Source organism: Apodemus sylvaticus, chromosome 18 (genome assembly GCF_947179515.1).
Source record: "Apodemus sylvaticus chromosome 18, mApoSyl1.1, whole genome shotgun sequence".
NCBI classification, from domain to species: Eukaryota; Metazoa; Chordata; class Mammalia; order Rodentia; family Muridae; genus Apodemus; species Apodemus sylvaticus.
In genome coordinates, this window is record NC_067489.1 from 62,599,275 (window position 1) to 62,614,630 (window position 15,356).

A 15,356-nucleotide genomic window follows, 5' to 3' on the forward strand; every position below is an offset into this window, starting at 1 on the left:
TTTTTTTTTTTTGAGACAGGGTTTCTCTGTATAGCCCTGGCTGTCCTGGAGCTCACTCTGTAGACCAGGCTGGCCTTGAACTCAGAAATCCACCTGCCTCTGCCTCCCAGAGTGCTGGGATTACAGGCGTGTGCCACCACCTAGCCTTGAAATAAGCCTGTAGCTCAGGCACCTGCATGGTGACCTACAACCATCTATAACTCCAGTCCAGGGGATTCAATAAGTTTCTCTGACCTCCAAGTGCACACTACACATGGCCTTGAAGATATAAAGCTCTGGTTTTAAACCCTAGAAGGAAAATAACAAAGCTAACAACCCCTTCAAAAACAGACATCCCTTATGCAAATATGATCATTACACGTTGACATTGAAATGTCATATTGCATGCTATAAATTATAGTATGTAATTTCTGCATGTTAATTAACAATAAAACACGTAGGGCCTGGAGAAATGGCCCAGCGGCTAAGTGTACTTGCTCCTCTTCCAGAGGAACCAGAAAGCAATTTTCTCACACTCATGACATGTAGTTCCCAAATATCTCTAACTCAGTTTCCTAGGACCCCGACATCCTCTTTTGACCTCCTATAGCATCTGTATGCACTCATATGGACACACATAAATACAACAAAATCTAAATAAATAAAGCATCGATTCAGAAAAAATAATCAAGCCGGTAGCAGCTGGGTCTGCAGCTGCAGAGGATATGGGCTGAGCTGTGTCCATAATCAGCATTTTAACGGGATTTGAAGGGAGCCTCTGGTGGTCTCCTGGGCTGAGAACTGCAGACTCTTATCCAAAACAGATGCCACAGGATGCCAGCTAGAAGCTCTTAAAGTGTGGACAACATGGCAGAGCCTCACGTCCAAAAAGGAGAGGCTCCACTGTTGATGGCGTCAGTTTCGGCTATGGGTTTAAGACAACGGAAAGACACCCGGGAAGAAGGGAGCTCTGTTAAGGAACTGACTGGGCATCTTCTTGACTGCTAACGGGTGTAGGAAGCAGCCATTTTGACTGGTTACTCGGTGGCGATGAGACAATGCCACTAAGAGGAAGGTTGGGACTGCCACTCCCTGGCTGTCCTCTGACCCCATGTGGGCAACTGCATTTGCACATGCACATGCATATCCACTGCACAGTGGTGAACACTAAAATAAAATAAAATAAAATAAAATAAAATAAAATAAAATAAAATAAAATAAAATAAAATAAAACAACCAAACCCAGGAGCAGGAGGGAGAGTTCAACGGTTAAGAACACTGACTACTCTTGAAGAGGACACAGGTTTGGTTCCTGGAACCCACATTGGTAGTTCACAACTACCTGTAACTCCAGAGCCTGGGGATCCAACACCCTTTTATGGCCTCCAGAGGCTCCTGCACTCACTCATACACATAACTGAAAAAAAATCTTAAAAAAATTAAAAGCAGAGCCGGGCGGTGGTGGCGCACGCCTGTAATCCCAGCACTCTGGGAGGCAGAGGCAGGCGGATTTCTGAGTTTGAGGCCAGCCTAGTCTACAGAGTGAGTTCCAGGACAGCCAGGGCTATACAGGGCTATACAGAGAAACTCTGTCTCAAAATAAAATAAAATAAAATAAAATAAAATAAAATAAAATAAAATAAAATAAAATAAAATAAAATAAATAAAATAAAAGCAGTAAGGACAAAGCAAGATAGTTCAACAGATAAGGTGCTGCCTGCCAAACTTGGTAATATGAACTGGATCCCAGGGCCCAGGTAGTAGTAGAAACAGTGTAAGCTGTCTTCTGACCTCCACTAGCGGATGTGACCCTGGCACACAGACACAGGCAAGTAAGTCAATTTAATAAGAAATAATTTTAAGCTGGTCAGTGGTGGTGCTCACCTTTGATCTCAGCACTTGGGAGCCAGAGGCAGGAAGATCTCTGAGTTTGAGGCCAGCCTGGTCTACAGAGTGAGTTCCAGGACAGCCAGGGCTACACAGAGAAACCCTCGAAAAAAGAAAAAAGAAAAAAAGAAATAATTTTAAAAGCACAGTGAGGCAAAGAGCTGAGCTCCATTCCAATTCTCAGGCGAGTCTAAGCAACTTTTTTTTTTTTTCATTTGTTTTTGAGACAGGGTCTCTCTATATCACCTAGGCTGGTCTTGAACTCAAAATCCTCTTGGTTGAGATTATAAGTGTGTTTCGTGGCACTGAGCTCTGAGATTGGATGTTTTAAAGGGAAATTAAAGTTTTGAAATGAGCAGGAGTTTGCTAAGAGTTAGAGACGTGAACAACATTGCATAGCAGTGGTAAAATCCAGGAGAGCTATTTCTGCTTGGTCCCAGTTACAGGAGTAAGCAATTCCATCTCACCCAAAGACTTGAGAAGACACTTCTAGCTGGGAAAGTCTCATACAGTGGCATGGAGGGATCTGCAAGAAGTGATTCCAGGACCTCTCACCGACACTCCAATCCAAGGCTACAGCAAGACTCATAATGGATGCCAGCGGCTGGAGTGGGGGTGTATCCCTGAATCCCATCACTCTTGACGTGGAGACAGGTGGATCTGCATGAGGACAAGATTTGATTCAGCTACTTATGGGAGATTAAGACCAGCTGGAGTTACATGGCAAAACACTATCTCAAAAATAATAATAAAGGCATGATAGCTTGTGTTTATTCTTCTGGTTGTAATATTTTCAGTGTTCAGGCAAGATGTGTGCATATGGTGGTGTTGAAATGTGTAGTAGAGAAAATAATTACTCAGACCAGAAGCTCCGGTGCCTGGGGTAAGCTCTTGATTATTCCTTGAGTAGGATCTTAACCAGGAGAGCAACTATAGGTGTTTGGTATTACCATCATGGAATTGTCCTACTAGCTAACAAATAACAGTAGCTCCTTAGACTTCTAACTTTGCTGGAGAGTTGGCAAAAAAGCACAGTATGGAGTGGACTCAGAATCTAGTTAATAAGATCAGGACTAGATAGAACCAGCCTGACTCCATCGTAGGCTTAAAAGCCATCTTACGCTAACGACAAATTAGATTTGCTCCTGTTTATGACTAAACCTCTGTTTCTTCTCAAAGATTGGGCTATGCCCCACCTGTAACCTTAAACTACAAATGGTTTTGTACTACCTGTTCCAGGAAATGGGGACCATGCCTTTGTTTCAAAACCATTTTGCAACCCTACCTTTGTTTCAAAAGGTTAAGACTATCTCATTATGATCACCTTGCAGTGTCTTTGTTTCAGGAGGTCTTTATGACTAACTTATTATGCTCATGTTTTGCTCCTGTAGCGTTCCCTGCTTTGCCCTCCAAATCCCCCATGTGTTACCCTCTACCCCTGAGCCATAAAAACCTTGTTTTCCTCACATCCAAAGCTGACCTCTGGAACCACACCTTTAGAGAGAGGCAGCTGTATACAGGAATAAAAAAGCCCGCTTTAAATATCTTGGCTGTGATGATTTGGGTCTTTCTCTTCGGATTTCTGGGATTGAGGTAGGAAGGATATAGGATGAGGAAGGGTATGGATTAAGTATTAGATTTTTTTAAAAAAATGACTCTGAAGAAAATGAAAGGAACTGTCAAATGTGGGCAACAATAGCTAAGCAGGGGACGCTGAGACAGCATTAGCAGCTGTGAACTTCAAGGACTGCTAAATTCATGGAAGGCTATAATTAAGTCGAGAGGGGGGGAGTGGAAAGGATGAAGGGAAAAGACAGGAATATGGTGGCGGGAGGGTCTATGAGATTCGACTGAGGGTAAAGGACACTTTACAATAAATTAGATGAAGAAAGAGAAACAGACCTAAAATGATTCTGAACAATACAGGGAAGGAAAGCCACTGTGAGACATCTATGCAAGCACTGAAGGTAAACAATAGATCAAAGGATGCCAGTGTGAGGCGCTGCTGGCACAGCTGGGCTGAGGTGAACGTGAAGCTCTCAGAGCCCTGGCTCTGGGGTGAGGCTCACTGATCTCTTACAGCCTCAGGAGTTTGGGGAATGTGGGGGCTGGAGACCCTCTTCCCAGGTGCTCGCTGCTGCAGAAGCATTCTCTGGCATCCCGGGGATTTGTTTGTTTGACACAGTGTCTTATACTGTAGACTGAAGTGGCCTGGAAATCCCTGTGTAGCCCCGATCTTGAATTTACAGTGATCCTCCTGCCTGCTCCTGCCCCTGACCTCTCAAGGGCTGTGGTCACAGAGAGGCACCATCATGCCCAGCTGTTCTGGATCCCTTTATTCTTCCCTCCTCCTTCCCTCCCTCAACCCCTCCCTCCCCGCCTCTTCCCCTGCCTCCTTCTCTTGTTTCCCTCTTATCACCATACTCCTCCTAATCAGCTCTCTATGCTGATCAACACCCCCAATCATCTCCTACTAGACAGGTTCTCCCTAAGAACCTTAGGCTGGCCTTGAACTCAAACTCACTCTGTAGTATAGGTATGCCTTTACCTACTTTGGCCTCTCTCTCTCCCTCTCTCTCTTTCTCTCTCTCCCTCTGCCCCCTCTTTCTCAACACGCGGTCTATATAGCTTTCGGCAGTCTGGAATCTAGGGAACCCCCCCAACCTGGTTCTGCCTCTCAAGTACTGAATACAGTAATTAACACTGTGTGCCACCACCCCTGGCTACTATGTAGCCTGTGTGTGTGTGTGTGTGTGTGTGTGTGTTTATTTAGATTATTTATTTGATATATATGATGAGTACACTATAGTTGTCTTCAGACACACCAGAAAGAGGGAGTCAGATCCCATTAAAGATGGTTGTTGAGCCACCGTTGCTCAGCAACCGTGGTTGCTGAGAATTGAACTCAGGACCTCTGGAAGTGCTCTTAACCTCTGAGCCATCTCTCCAGCCCTCACTATGGCTATTTTTTAGAAGCATGTGTGTAGCTGCCAGCGGCCACATGCAAACTGGATCCCTGGAAGAGAATTCTGGGGATAAACGGGAAGGGGACGAAAGAGAGATGAGTCAAGACTCAAGATGACAGTTGCCGATAGAGACTGACTTTACTATTATTTATCCAATATATATAGTCTTTAGAAAACCACCCTGCCCCCCAAATGGCTGCGAATTCATTGGATCTTCTTCTCAGTGGGTTGCCAGCTTCCAGTCACACGGGTTTTCTGCTGGTCTCCAGGTGAGACTGCCCTGAGGCAGCCTTGGTTGTTAAGGTGAAAACTGTATTGTTCCCAACGGAACAAGGGCCTGAGATAACATTAGGGGAAGGGTGGAGGCTGCAGGCCAGGAATGTTGCAGCTTGAATAGGATGGGCTGAGAAGTCCAGCTAAATGCTGTGGGGGAAGGGACACATGTGCTCACTAGGTCCCTTCTGCTGACTCTGTGCCTCTGACAGCAAAGATCCTGATACTAGGGCTCTATGGGAGCCCCTCAAGGAACGGCGAAGTGGTTTGCTCCAGGCCGGGTCTCAGCATCTCGTACTCTACACAGCTGTAGGAGAGAACTGTGATTTTCATAATACTGAATAAAGTGGTTTTGGAACAAGATGGGGGGGGGGGCAACCTGTGACATATATCAAGTTATCCCCAAGATAAAATGGAGGGGACCAGATCTAAAACAGAAACAGACTGGAACAGTATTTTAATCTGATTGGAAACCTGAATTTACTGAAATACATATAACCTATGTGTAAAAGGCTAGGTTTGTTTTAATTTTATTTATTTATTTATTTATTTATTTATTTATTTATTTATTATATGAGTACACTGCATCTGTCTTCAGACACCAGAAGAGGGCATCAGATCCCATTATAGATGGCTGTGAGCCACCATGTGGTTGCTGGGAATTGAACTCAGGACCTTTCTGAAGAGCAGTCAGTTGGGAGGTGAGAGACAGGAGTATCAGAAATTCAGTGTCGGGGTTGGCTAAATATTAGGCAGCTATAATTATTCTCAGAAGACCTGTACAAGATTGGATCGCTTTAACCTTTGGTCATGGAAAAGATTATAAGAGGCTAAAGGACTGCTGGACGGTTGAGATTTTCTTGATCTATTATTCCGCGGGTGTTCCAATAGGCATACCCTTACCGACACACCTGTATGTAACTACAGTTGTGTTCATTGGTTCACCAGGATTTGGGAGAAATCTTCTTTGGTCTGTCTGGGGCAAATAGACCTTTGTTCCCATATTCAAAAAAAGAAAAAGTTTGGTGTTAAAGGTTAAAAAAAGATCTTTAAACCAAGCAGAGGCAGAAGCGGGTGGATCCCTGGGTTGGAGGCTAGCCTGGTCTACATGGTAAATTCCAGGTCAGCCCAGGATGCATAGTAAACCCTGTCTATGAAACAAAAGCCCAGGCTGGAGAGGAAGCTCAGTGGTTCAGTGGACTTTCTGGGCAGTGACAGAGATCAACATCTACAACATCTATAACAAGCCATGTGTTCTGCCTACACACTCCTGGTACACTGATCCAAGTTGGGCAGACAGGAGGATGCATAATCCAAGAACAAGCCTTAGAGGAAAAAACAAAGAACAGCAAAGAATTCCAACACTACCCTCTTCTGGTCTCTGCCTGTGTAGAGGTATACCCATTTCCTGCTACCTGCCCCATCACCTGACACTCCAATACATACATATAATCTTTAAGAAATACTACTTGACTGTATCTCTACAACTGACTTGCTTTCAGTAAGCGTCCACAAGTCCAAACATGGCGCCTCCCTATAATAGTGGCTACTGAATATAAAGTACAACTCATAAATCCAAACTGATTGTGCTGGGAAGGACATCCAGGGTTCCACAAATGACAGGCAAATGCTCCAAGTCTATACTCTCTCCACAACTTCATCCTTGTGTCTTATCTTGAACATCAGAACTGCTGGGGGCGGGGGAGAGGAGGCTGTGCGGGTCTCCCTCAACCCCTCCTCCCAAGGCTTTGAACCCTGAGCCCTAGTGTGAACTGGGACCCTGAGATGCTGAGCTTCGGTTAACCCTGAGCCCTAGTATGAACTGGGACCCTGGGCTTTGGTTAGCCCTGAGCCCTAGTGTTAACTGGGACCCTGGGGTGCTGATCTATGGTTAGCCCTGAGCCCTAGTGTGAACTGGGACCCTGGGATGCTGAGCTCAGGTTTGAAGGAGACCTACCACCCAGGCTTCAGGTTGGAGAGCCAGGGACTGCAGTCAGAGATGCCTAGAACCACCAGCCTGAGATGGTATTATCTGTCCAACTGGCTCAGAGCAATGTCATCTTATTCTAGGATGCTAGAACATAACCAGCCTCGGGTATGCCCAGTGGACCACCAGTTCCTTGCAGGTGTGTGTCTTGGTCTCAGCCTGCAGCTCTGATGCCCTCAGTCTGAGCTGTGGAGTACATTCTATGGTTCTCCACAGTGCCAAGGACTGGGGTTCAGTGAACACGGACACTGCTGGCTCTGGAGCCTTAGTCAGTACGTGGTGCCCAGTTGAATTAGGACATGCATCCCTGGGACATAAGTGTCAGATGGGTGTGAGCCACCATGGGGTACTGGTAATGGATATTGGTTTTCTGTAAGAGTCACCAGTGTTCTTAACCCTGGAGCTATCTCTCTAGCCTCCAATTTCCAGGTATTTATTTATTTATTTATTTATATGGTTCCAGATAGGACTTAAAAACAAAAACAAACAAAACAAAGCCAAAACAAAACAGACCAGAGTCTGGTAAGAACACTGGTTATAAGCCGGGCAGTGGTGGCGCACGCCTGTAATCCCAGTACTCTGGGAGACAGAGGCAGGTGGATTTCTGAGTTCGAGGCCAGCCTGGTCTACAGAGTGAGTTCCAGGACAGCCAGGTCTATACAGAGAAACCTGGTCTCGAAAAAAGTTGCTCTTCCAGAAGATTTGAGGAACTACCAGCCACACAAAGTAGCTCTAAATGCCTTTAACTCTGTTCCCAGAGTATCTAAAGCTCTGGCTTCCTTGGCCAGTGGAGCCCCCAGTGGCCTCTAGCTCCAGGCCTTCTCAGGCCCTGCCACTACACCCAAGCAGAGCCTTCAAAACTGAAACAGGGTGTTCGCCATTTGAAGTCCACTCTTAGAGAGACTTTTTGTGGTGCTGGGAATTGAACCTGGGACCTTTCCCACACTAAATAAGAACACTAGTGCTCAAGTATACACCTGGCCAAGCCCATCTCTAGCATGGTCATTATCACAACAGTTTTTGTTTTTTAGGGGTATAAGAGTTTTGAGACTATGTAGCCCCAGCCTCTCAAGTACTGGGATTACAGGGGTGTGCCACCAATGCTCAACTTCAACAGATTCTGTTCTTGGCTTGCTGTCACCCAGGCTGGCATCTAACTTTCCACACTCCTTTAGCTCCTGGAGGAGTTGGCACTGCAAAGTTCCAACCTGTAAGAGAGTTTGTGTATATGTATATATATATATGTATATATATATATACACACACATACACACACACATATATGTATGTATATATATGCATATATACTGCAATAGGAGTAAGTGGTGATGTGAGTGGTGTGTGAGCTCCCTTTTGTCCATTGTCGAGTCAATAAAACAGACCACTAACTCAGTCCTCAGCACTGCAGAAAACTGGGTAGTCTGGCATAGCTCCCTGTGTTCAAGGCCAGCCTATGCCACACAGTGAGACCTTAAAAAAATGAAGGAAGGAAGGAAGGAAGGAAGGAGGAGAGGGAGGGATAGAGAGGTAAGGAGAGGGAAAAGGAGGGAGGGGGGAGAGAGAGAGAGAGCAGAAAACTAGGTGCACATATTGGTGAGGAGTGTTGAGTTAAACCAATGAGTGTTGGAAGTTTCTACCTTCAAATGGCAACATGTACCTCTAAATATAGTGATTGGAAGAAACACAGGCAGAGCACAAGTTCTGGACCAGCCTGGACTATATATCAACACCTTTGAGAAATACAAAGTGACTATATAAAAGAGCGTACGTGCTTGCATTAGTAAAGGTTTTTCTTTTTATGTTAAAAAGAAAACAAAAACAAAAAAACGTAAGGTTTGATTTTTATTTCTAAGGATGTGTGTTTCTGTGTCATTATTGGCTATTGTTTCATCAAACAGGATACTCCTGACACAGATTAAAAACAAAATAACTATTGTGATTGTTATAGTGAAAGCTGAAAAAAAACAAAAACAAAAACAAAAAAACAAAAAAACCAACAAAAAAACGGAGAAAGCAAAACAAGAAAAGCAAAACAAAAACCCCCACTGCTCTGTCCACCACCTGCCCTGTCCACTGCCCATGCTCTCTATTGGTTCTTCTGTCTTCTTGTTATTCAACATCCACAGCCGTGCAGACCCTCAGAGGCCCGTAGTCATATCCAGTGTAGAAGTAAGGCCAAAATGTGCCAGCAGGACAGTCACTAAACCTGTGCAGAAGGGACTTATCTCTCAAATTGTAAAACGAAACCTCATGCATTTCAGAGTCTAAAAAGATCCCAATCCTATTAGGTGCTACTTTGGGTAAAAGACTAATTTTCTTAAGGCCCAATGCAACATAACCTTCCAAATTGCCTAGCCCAACTCCCCATAATCCATCCTGCACCGAGAACTGTTCATTGATTAACTGCTCATGGTTTCTGCTCCTGGGAAAAGGCTCTCTACAGACCCCCAGGAGCCATTCGGTCTTGAGTTCCACATCAACCTCCCAATATTGTCTGTCAGAACTATATCCCTCAGATCCCAGAACAGCAGGATCAAAACAAAATCTTCTTGGGCTATAGGATACCCTCTCCCAACTCCCATAGTTAACAGTTTTTTTATCCTTTGATACTTTAAGACTATAGTTTGCTGTTTCAGGATCCAGAATTACATCCACTTGAAATCGCTTGGTAATTCTGTCTAAGTCCGAATACTGTAGAGGCAACCTGTAGTCATACCTTTTCAATTTTACTGAGGCAATCTCAGGCCATCTTGAGTGTGTGTATCTCTCATACCAATCTTTAGCACTTGCCAGCAATGCCAGTTCTGGCTTCACACACTGGCTCTTTAACTCTTTCAGCAGACTCTTTAATGAAGAGGCGTGATCTGACAATTTCATGAGGTTTTTGTCTAGTTTGGCTAATCCATCCATCTCTTCGCTTTGTAACTGTCCAAGGATCTTCTCTCGTTCATCCTGGAGAAACAATCTATTCTGTTCATATTGAGACCTCATTTCTTCTCTTATGCATTCTGCTCTTTTCTTCAGTTCAAGTGATCTTCCCCTTTGTGTGGTTATTGCTTTCTGGACTGGTTCCACCATCTCCCGCCACAGCTTAATGTAACAGTCAATTTGTTTCCTATGGCAGAGGGTGGCAATCTCCGTGGGCCAAACATAGTGACTCGGGTGGCTGGAGGGGAAACTGTGCAGTGGACAGGAAACCTGCTGTGACTCTCCGCATGAACACACTCTGTCTTGTCTTTTCCTCCCGTTTGTTCTTTTAGGGGACAGGATGGCATCTACAGTCAACTCACCTGGCGCCTGATTACTCAAAACATTCCTTCCTGGATGGTTCAAATGACAAGAAGGGCAGGGGAAAATACCCTTCAGATCCTTCAAGAACACACTGATGCAGGGGATACAGACTTGATGCCCACACTCCATGGTCACTGCGTTCTTGAAGTATTCCTTGCAGACAGGGTAGTGAGCCTCTGCATGGAGATCAGCCAGTCCAGCATCAAGCTCCCTTGAACCCTGAGCAAAGGTTGTGAGAGAGGATATGCTGCTTCCAGAAGGCCTGACTCTCTGTAAAACCTGCAAGCACTGGTCTTCCCTTAGCTCTGGAAGACTGAGCAGCTTTGAGCTTCACTGCCTTGTTGATGATGGTCTCTAAAACCTTGCTTAGTCCTGTGTATCTTAGCACCAGAGTCAGGTGACAGAATCCAGCACCCACAGCCTACTGGATATTAGGACATTTCAACTAGGCTATTGCCTTCCCAGCTCAGTGACCTGAAGTCGAGTGAAAGGTGCCTCACATCCAAGGAACGAAATCCTTCCTGTGGGTGAAATAAGAGACAGGAGTTTAAAAAGCAGACTTTGTGATCACCAAAGCACCAAAGTGTGTGTATAAAAGAACCCTCATGAAAACCCAGTGCAGATGGGATCAAGTTCAGTCCCTTAGACCCATCATGGAAGAAACTAAATCTTGAAACTTGCCCTTTGAACTCCATGGCGATGCTTATGTGCACATACTTGTTTGATGCTTATGTGCACATACTTGTTTGATGCTTATGTGCACATACTTGTTTGATGCTTATGTGCACATACTTGATTGATGCTTATGTGCACATACTTGATTGATGCTTATGTGCACATACTTGTTTGATGCTTATGTGCACATACTTGATTGATGCTTATGTGCACATACGTGATTGATGCTTATGTGCACATACTTGTTTGATGCTTATGTGCACATACTTGTTTGATGCTTATGTGCACATACTTGATTGATGCTTATGTGCACATACTTGTTTGAGAGCCCACACATTCACACATTCACATATGCACTAAATAAATGTCAATAAAAATTGATGAGCACAAAAATCATTGGGCAAAAATTCAGGGACTGAAGGTATTTCAATATAGGGAGATACAGGGCATTTCTACTGCAGAGATTTAACTTATATATCAGTAATAAAACAAAAACAAAACAGCACCACACATGCTAGGAAGTGGTGGCACATGCCTTTAGTACCAGCCCTCGGGAGGCAGAGGCAGGAGGATCTTTATGAGTTTGAGGCCAGACTGGTCTACAGAGCTAGCTCTAGGATAGCTGAGGCTACACAAAGAAACCCTGTCTCAAAAACAAAAAACAAAACTATCAAAATCAAAACAAAAGCAAAAGCAGTAATACAAGCTGGTAAAGTTGCCCAGTGGTTAGAACACTGGCTCCTCTTGCCGAGGACGGCGGTTCAGTCCCTAGCACCCACAGGCTGATTTATAACCACCTATGACTCCATTTCTAGGGGATCAGGCCTTTCAGAATCAATGTGTCTTTTCCCACAACCTTTGTTCTGGGCTCAAGGGAACTTGCTGCTGGGCTGGCTGATCTCCACGCAGAGGCTCACTGCCCTGTCTGCAAGGAATACTTCAAGAATGCAGTGACCACGAAGTGTGGGCATCAAGTCTGTTTCCCCTGCATCAGTGTGTTCTGGAAGGATCTAAAGGGTATTTTCCCCTAAAGGAAACCCCTGTGCTTCTTGTCACTTGAATTATCCAGAAAGGAAGTTTTTGATCAACTATCAGGTAGTCTGAATTGGGAGTAGGGGGGGGACAGCAGACACACTTGTGGTACACATACACCTATTCACATAAAATAAAATGAACAACTCTAACACAACATCAAGCAAAACAAAACGAAACACAGAATCCAGCACTATAAGGCCGACTTAGTGGTTGGTGCATTCCTGTAACTGCAGATTTGGGAGGTAGAGACAAAAGGACAGGAATTAGGCCTTCTAGACCAACTGCCATGTCAGTCTACCCAATTTTTCATTGCTTCAAAAAATAAATAAAAATTTAAAACAATAATAAATGATTGTGATCTACAACCTCTGCATTTACATCACTAGGGAGAGGGAGATCGAGGCAGGCTGAGGGGAATTCAAGACAGCGTTGGCTTGTTCGTGAGTTCCAGGACAGCCCGGAGCATGTGAGGTCCCATCTCAAAGAAGCAAAAAGCAAGAATCTACAAACAAAAATACCAGTCAGGGCTGGAGAGAGGGTGTGCTCAGGGTTGGGACTCCAAGGGGCTGCTCTTCCCGAGGACACAGGTTCAATCACCAACAGTCATCACAGGAGCCTTAACTCCAGCTCCAGAGCATCTGACACCCTCACACAGACAGACATGCAGTGGCAGGACCTGGGTTCTGTTCCCAGCACTCACCTGACAGCTCACAACAGTCTGCAACTCCAACATCGGACACCGTCACACAGACATACATGCAGGAAGAACACACACACACACACACACACACAGCTTAAAATTTTTGTTTTAAAAAAAATAAAAATAATCATTAAAAAAAAATAAAAATGCCAGCCGGGCGGTGGTGGCGCACGCCTGTAATCCCAGCACTCTGGGAGACAGAGGCAGGTGGATTTCTGAGTTCAAGGCCAGCCTGGTCTACAGAGTAAGTTCCAGGACAGCCAGGGCTACACAGAGAAACCCTGTCTCGGAAAAAAAAAAATCCCCCCCCCCAAAAAAAAAACAAAAATAAAATAAAAAATAAAAATGCCAATCAGATTGGGTATACGGCTCAGTGGATGAAAGTGCTTGCCCTACCATCTGGGCCACCTGAGGTCCATCCCCTGCGTGCGCACAGCTTTGCCATTTATAATCCCAGCTCCCGGTGGGATGGGCACGGAAGCAGAAGGGTTGGCTAGAGCGTCTGAGTCAGCAAGTCTGTAGTACTCTGTGCACCGGAAGAAACACGAGACCCTGCCTTAGAAAACAATGGGAGGGGGCACAGACTGGAGAGATGGCTCAGCAGGTAAGAGCATTTGGGGCTCTGGCGGAAGGTTCAACCTAGCACTTGAATGGGAGCAAAAGAGAAGAAAAACAAGTGTCACCCCGTTTTAGGGACTCCAGCTCCTTCTTCCGGCCTCTGCAGGCACTAGGCATCCACACGGGGCACATACATACATGTAGGCAAAATACCCACACACATATACTAACCGACGAAAACCCAAACAGCCCAGGTGGCGGGTTAACCAAACGGCTTAACAGCTTAAAGCACTTGCCTTCAAACCTGATAACCTGAGCGTAATGCCTGGGACCCATGTGGTGGAAGAGGAGGACCCACGCCTGCAAGCTGTCCTCTGATCGCCACACCTGGGTCATGGCATGCATGCACCCACACACATACACGAATAAATTAGTAAATACAACATTTTGAAGGTGGGAGGCAGAGTTGGATGTGGCAGCCGCCTTAAATCGGGAGGCAGAGGCGAGCGGATCTCTGGTTTGGAGGCTATCCTGGTCTGCAAAAAAAGTTCAGGACAGCCAGGCTACAACAGAGAAACCCTGTCTCGAAAAACAAACAACAAACAAGCAAACAAACAAACAAAACTGTTGGAAGGCAGCCAGGTGTGGCGCACAACTCTAATCCCAGCACAGAGTTGGGGAGCGGGGTGCAGAAGCAGGTTGATCCCGGGAGCTGAGGTCAGCCAGGGAGACAGAGAAACCCTGTCTCAAAATGAAAACGAACAACCAAAGGTGACAGGTAAGAACCAGTTTCCACAAGCGGTCCTCTGACCTTCACGTACCCTCCTTTCACCCACAAACAGAAGAAACTGGGTGACTATGAGCATGAAATGGGTTGGACTACAAATTCTCAAGGGCTTCCTGAGAGTAATCCAGTCCTCCACTGGGACGCCACCTTCTCCGATAGCATCACAGCTATCCAACGCGTCCAAACGCACGAGCCTATGGGGCACACTCACATTCAGTCCACAACTACCTATATAACATTATGGCGAAAAACAGTTCATCTCAACGCAGACATAAATTCTGTCACACAAGCATCACAGATACAATGCTCCCACTTTACCTGTTAGAGATAGCGGGTGGTGCAGCTTACGCCAGAGACTGAATCCGCAAACACGTGGGCCATTCCTGCTGTGGCTGGTCCTGCCTACGCGGTTGTGGGCAGCTCAAAGGGAATTGGGACAGGATTGGAACTGCGCATGCCCAATACCCCTCTTTCCTCTGCTTGCCCGGTGCACAAAGAGCAGCAGGTGACTTCCCTAATTGGCCAAGCAGACGAAGCAATCATTCAATTGCTTCTGGCCACCTTCTTCCAGTCTTGCTACAGTAGGTTTGTTTTTTAGGGAAGGTGGAGGACCATATCAAGACTGCAGGCTGATTTAGAAACTTACTTTCAGCCGGGCGTGGTGGCGCGCGCCTGTTGTAATCCCAGCACTTGGGAGGCAGAGGCAGGAGGATTTCTGTGTTCGAGGCCAGCCTGGTCTACAGAGTGAGTTCCAGGACAGCCAGGGCTATACAGAGAAACCCTGTCTCAAAAAACAAAAAACAAAAACAAACAAACAAACAAAAAACCCCAAACAAACAAAAAAAGAAACTTACTTTCATTTAGAATGACCATTTTCATTAACTCGTAAGAAAGGTAAGTAAGAAGGGAGAGGGAGGCACTGATTCTTTGTTCTCTGGGCCTTTTGAAGATCATGGAGTTCTTCCTTTGACCATATAGATGAGGCGGTTCAGAAGAAATGATGTCCCTATGGCAAACCGGAAGGATCTAAACTAGCTAAAAATAAGGGAAGGATTCTCCTTAGAGTTTAGGAAGCTGATACAGCTTTCTAAACCAGGTGAAGGAAAGGGCAGAGAAAAGGAAGGAAGCTGAAGAGAAGGCGATTGTGCCCAGGTGTTTCTCCTCGGCCCAGAGACACGCCCTGTAGTGAGAACTGAGGGGAGACTGTGGTCTGCTGGA

The 15,356-nt window shown here is 45.4% G+C and overlaps 1 protein-coding gene across 1 annotated transcript; it reads right to left on the reverse strand.

Moving 5' to 3' along the window:
* Positions 1-9,201: 9,201 nt before the first annotated feature.
* LOC127668487 (tripartite motif-containing protein 60-like) lies at positions 9,202-15,011 on the reverse strand. The gene is made up of 3 exons (XM_052162131.1): positions 14,993-15,011; positions 14,173-14,366; positions 9,202-10,602 (listed from the first exon to the last, which is right to left on the reverse strand). Exons 1-3 carry the CDS (start codon positions 15,009-15,011, stop codon positions 9,202-9,204), a joined length of 1,614 nt encoding a protein of 537 aa, XP_052018091.1.
* Positions 15,012-15,356: the final 345 nt, after the last annotated feature.

Excerpts from the sequence above, each read along its gene's own strand:
- LOC127668487 (XM_052162131.1), bottom strand. Across the intron at positions 10,603-14,172 it reads TGTTTGTGGGTGAAAGGAGG|GGTTCAAGGGAGCTTGATGC; the intron begins GTACGTGAAGGT and ends ACCTTTGCTCAG.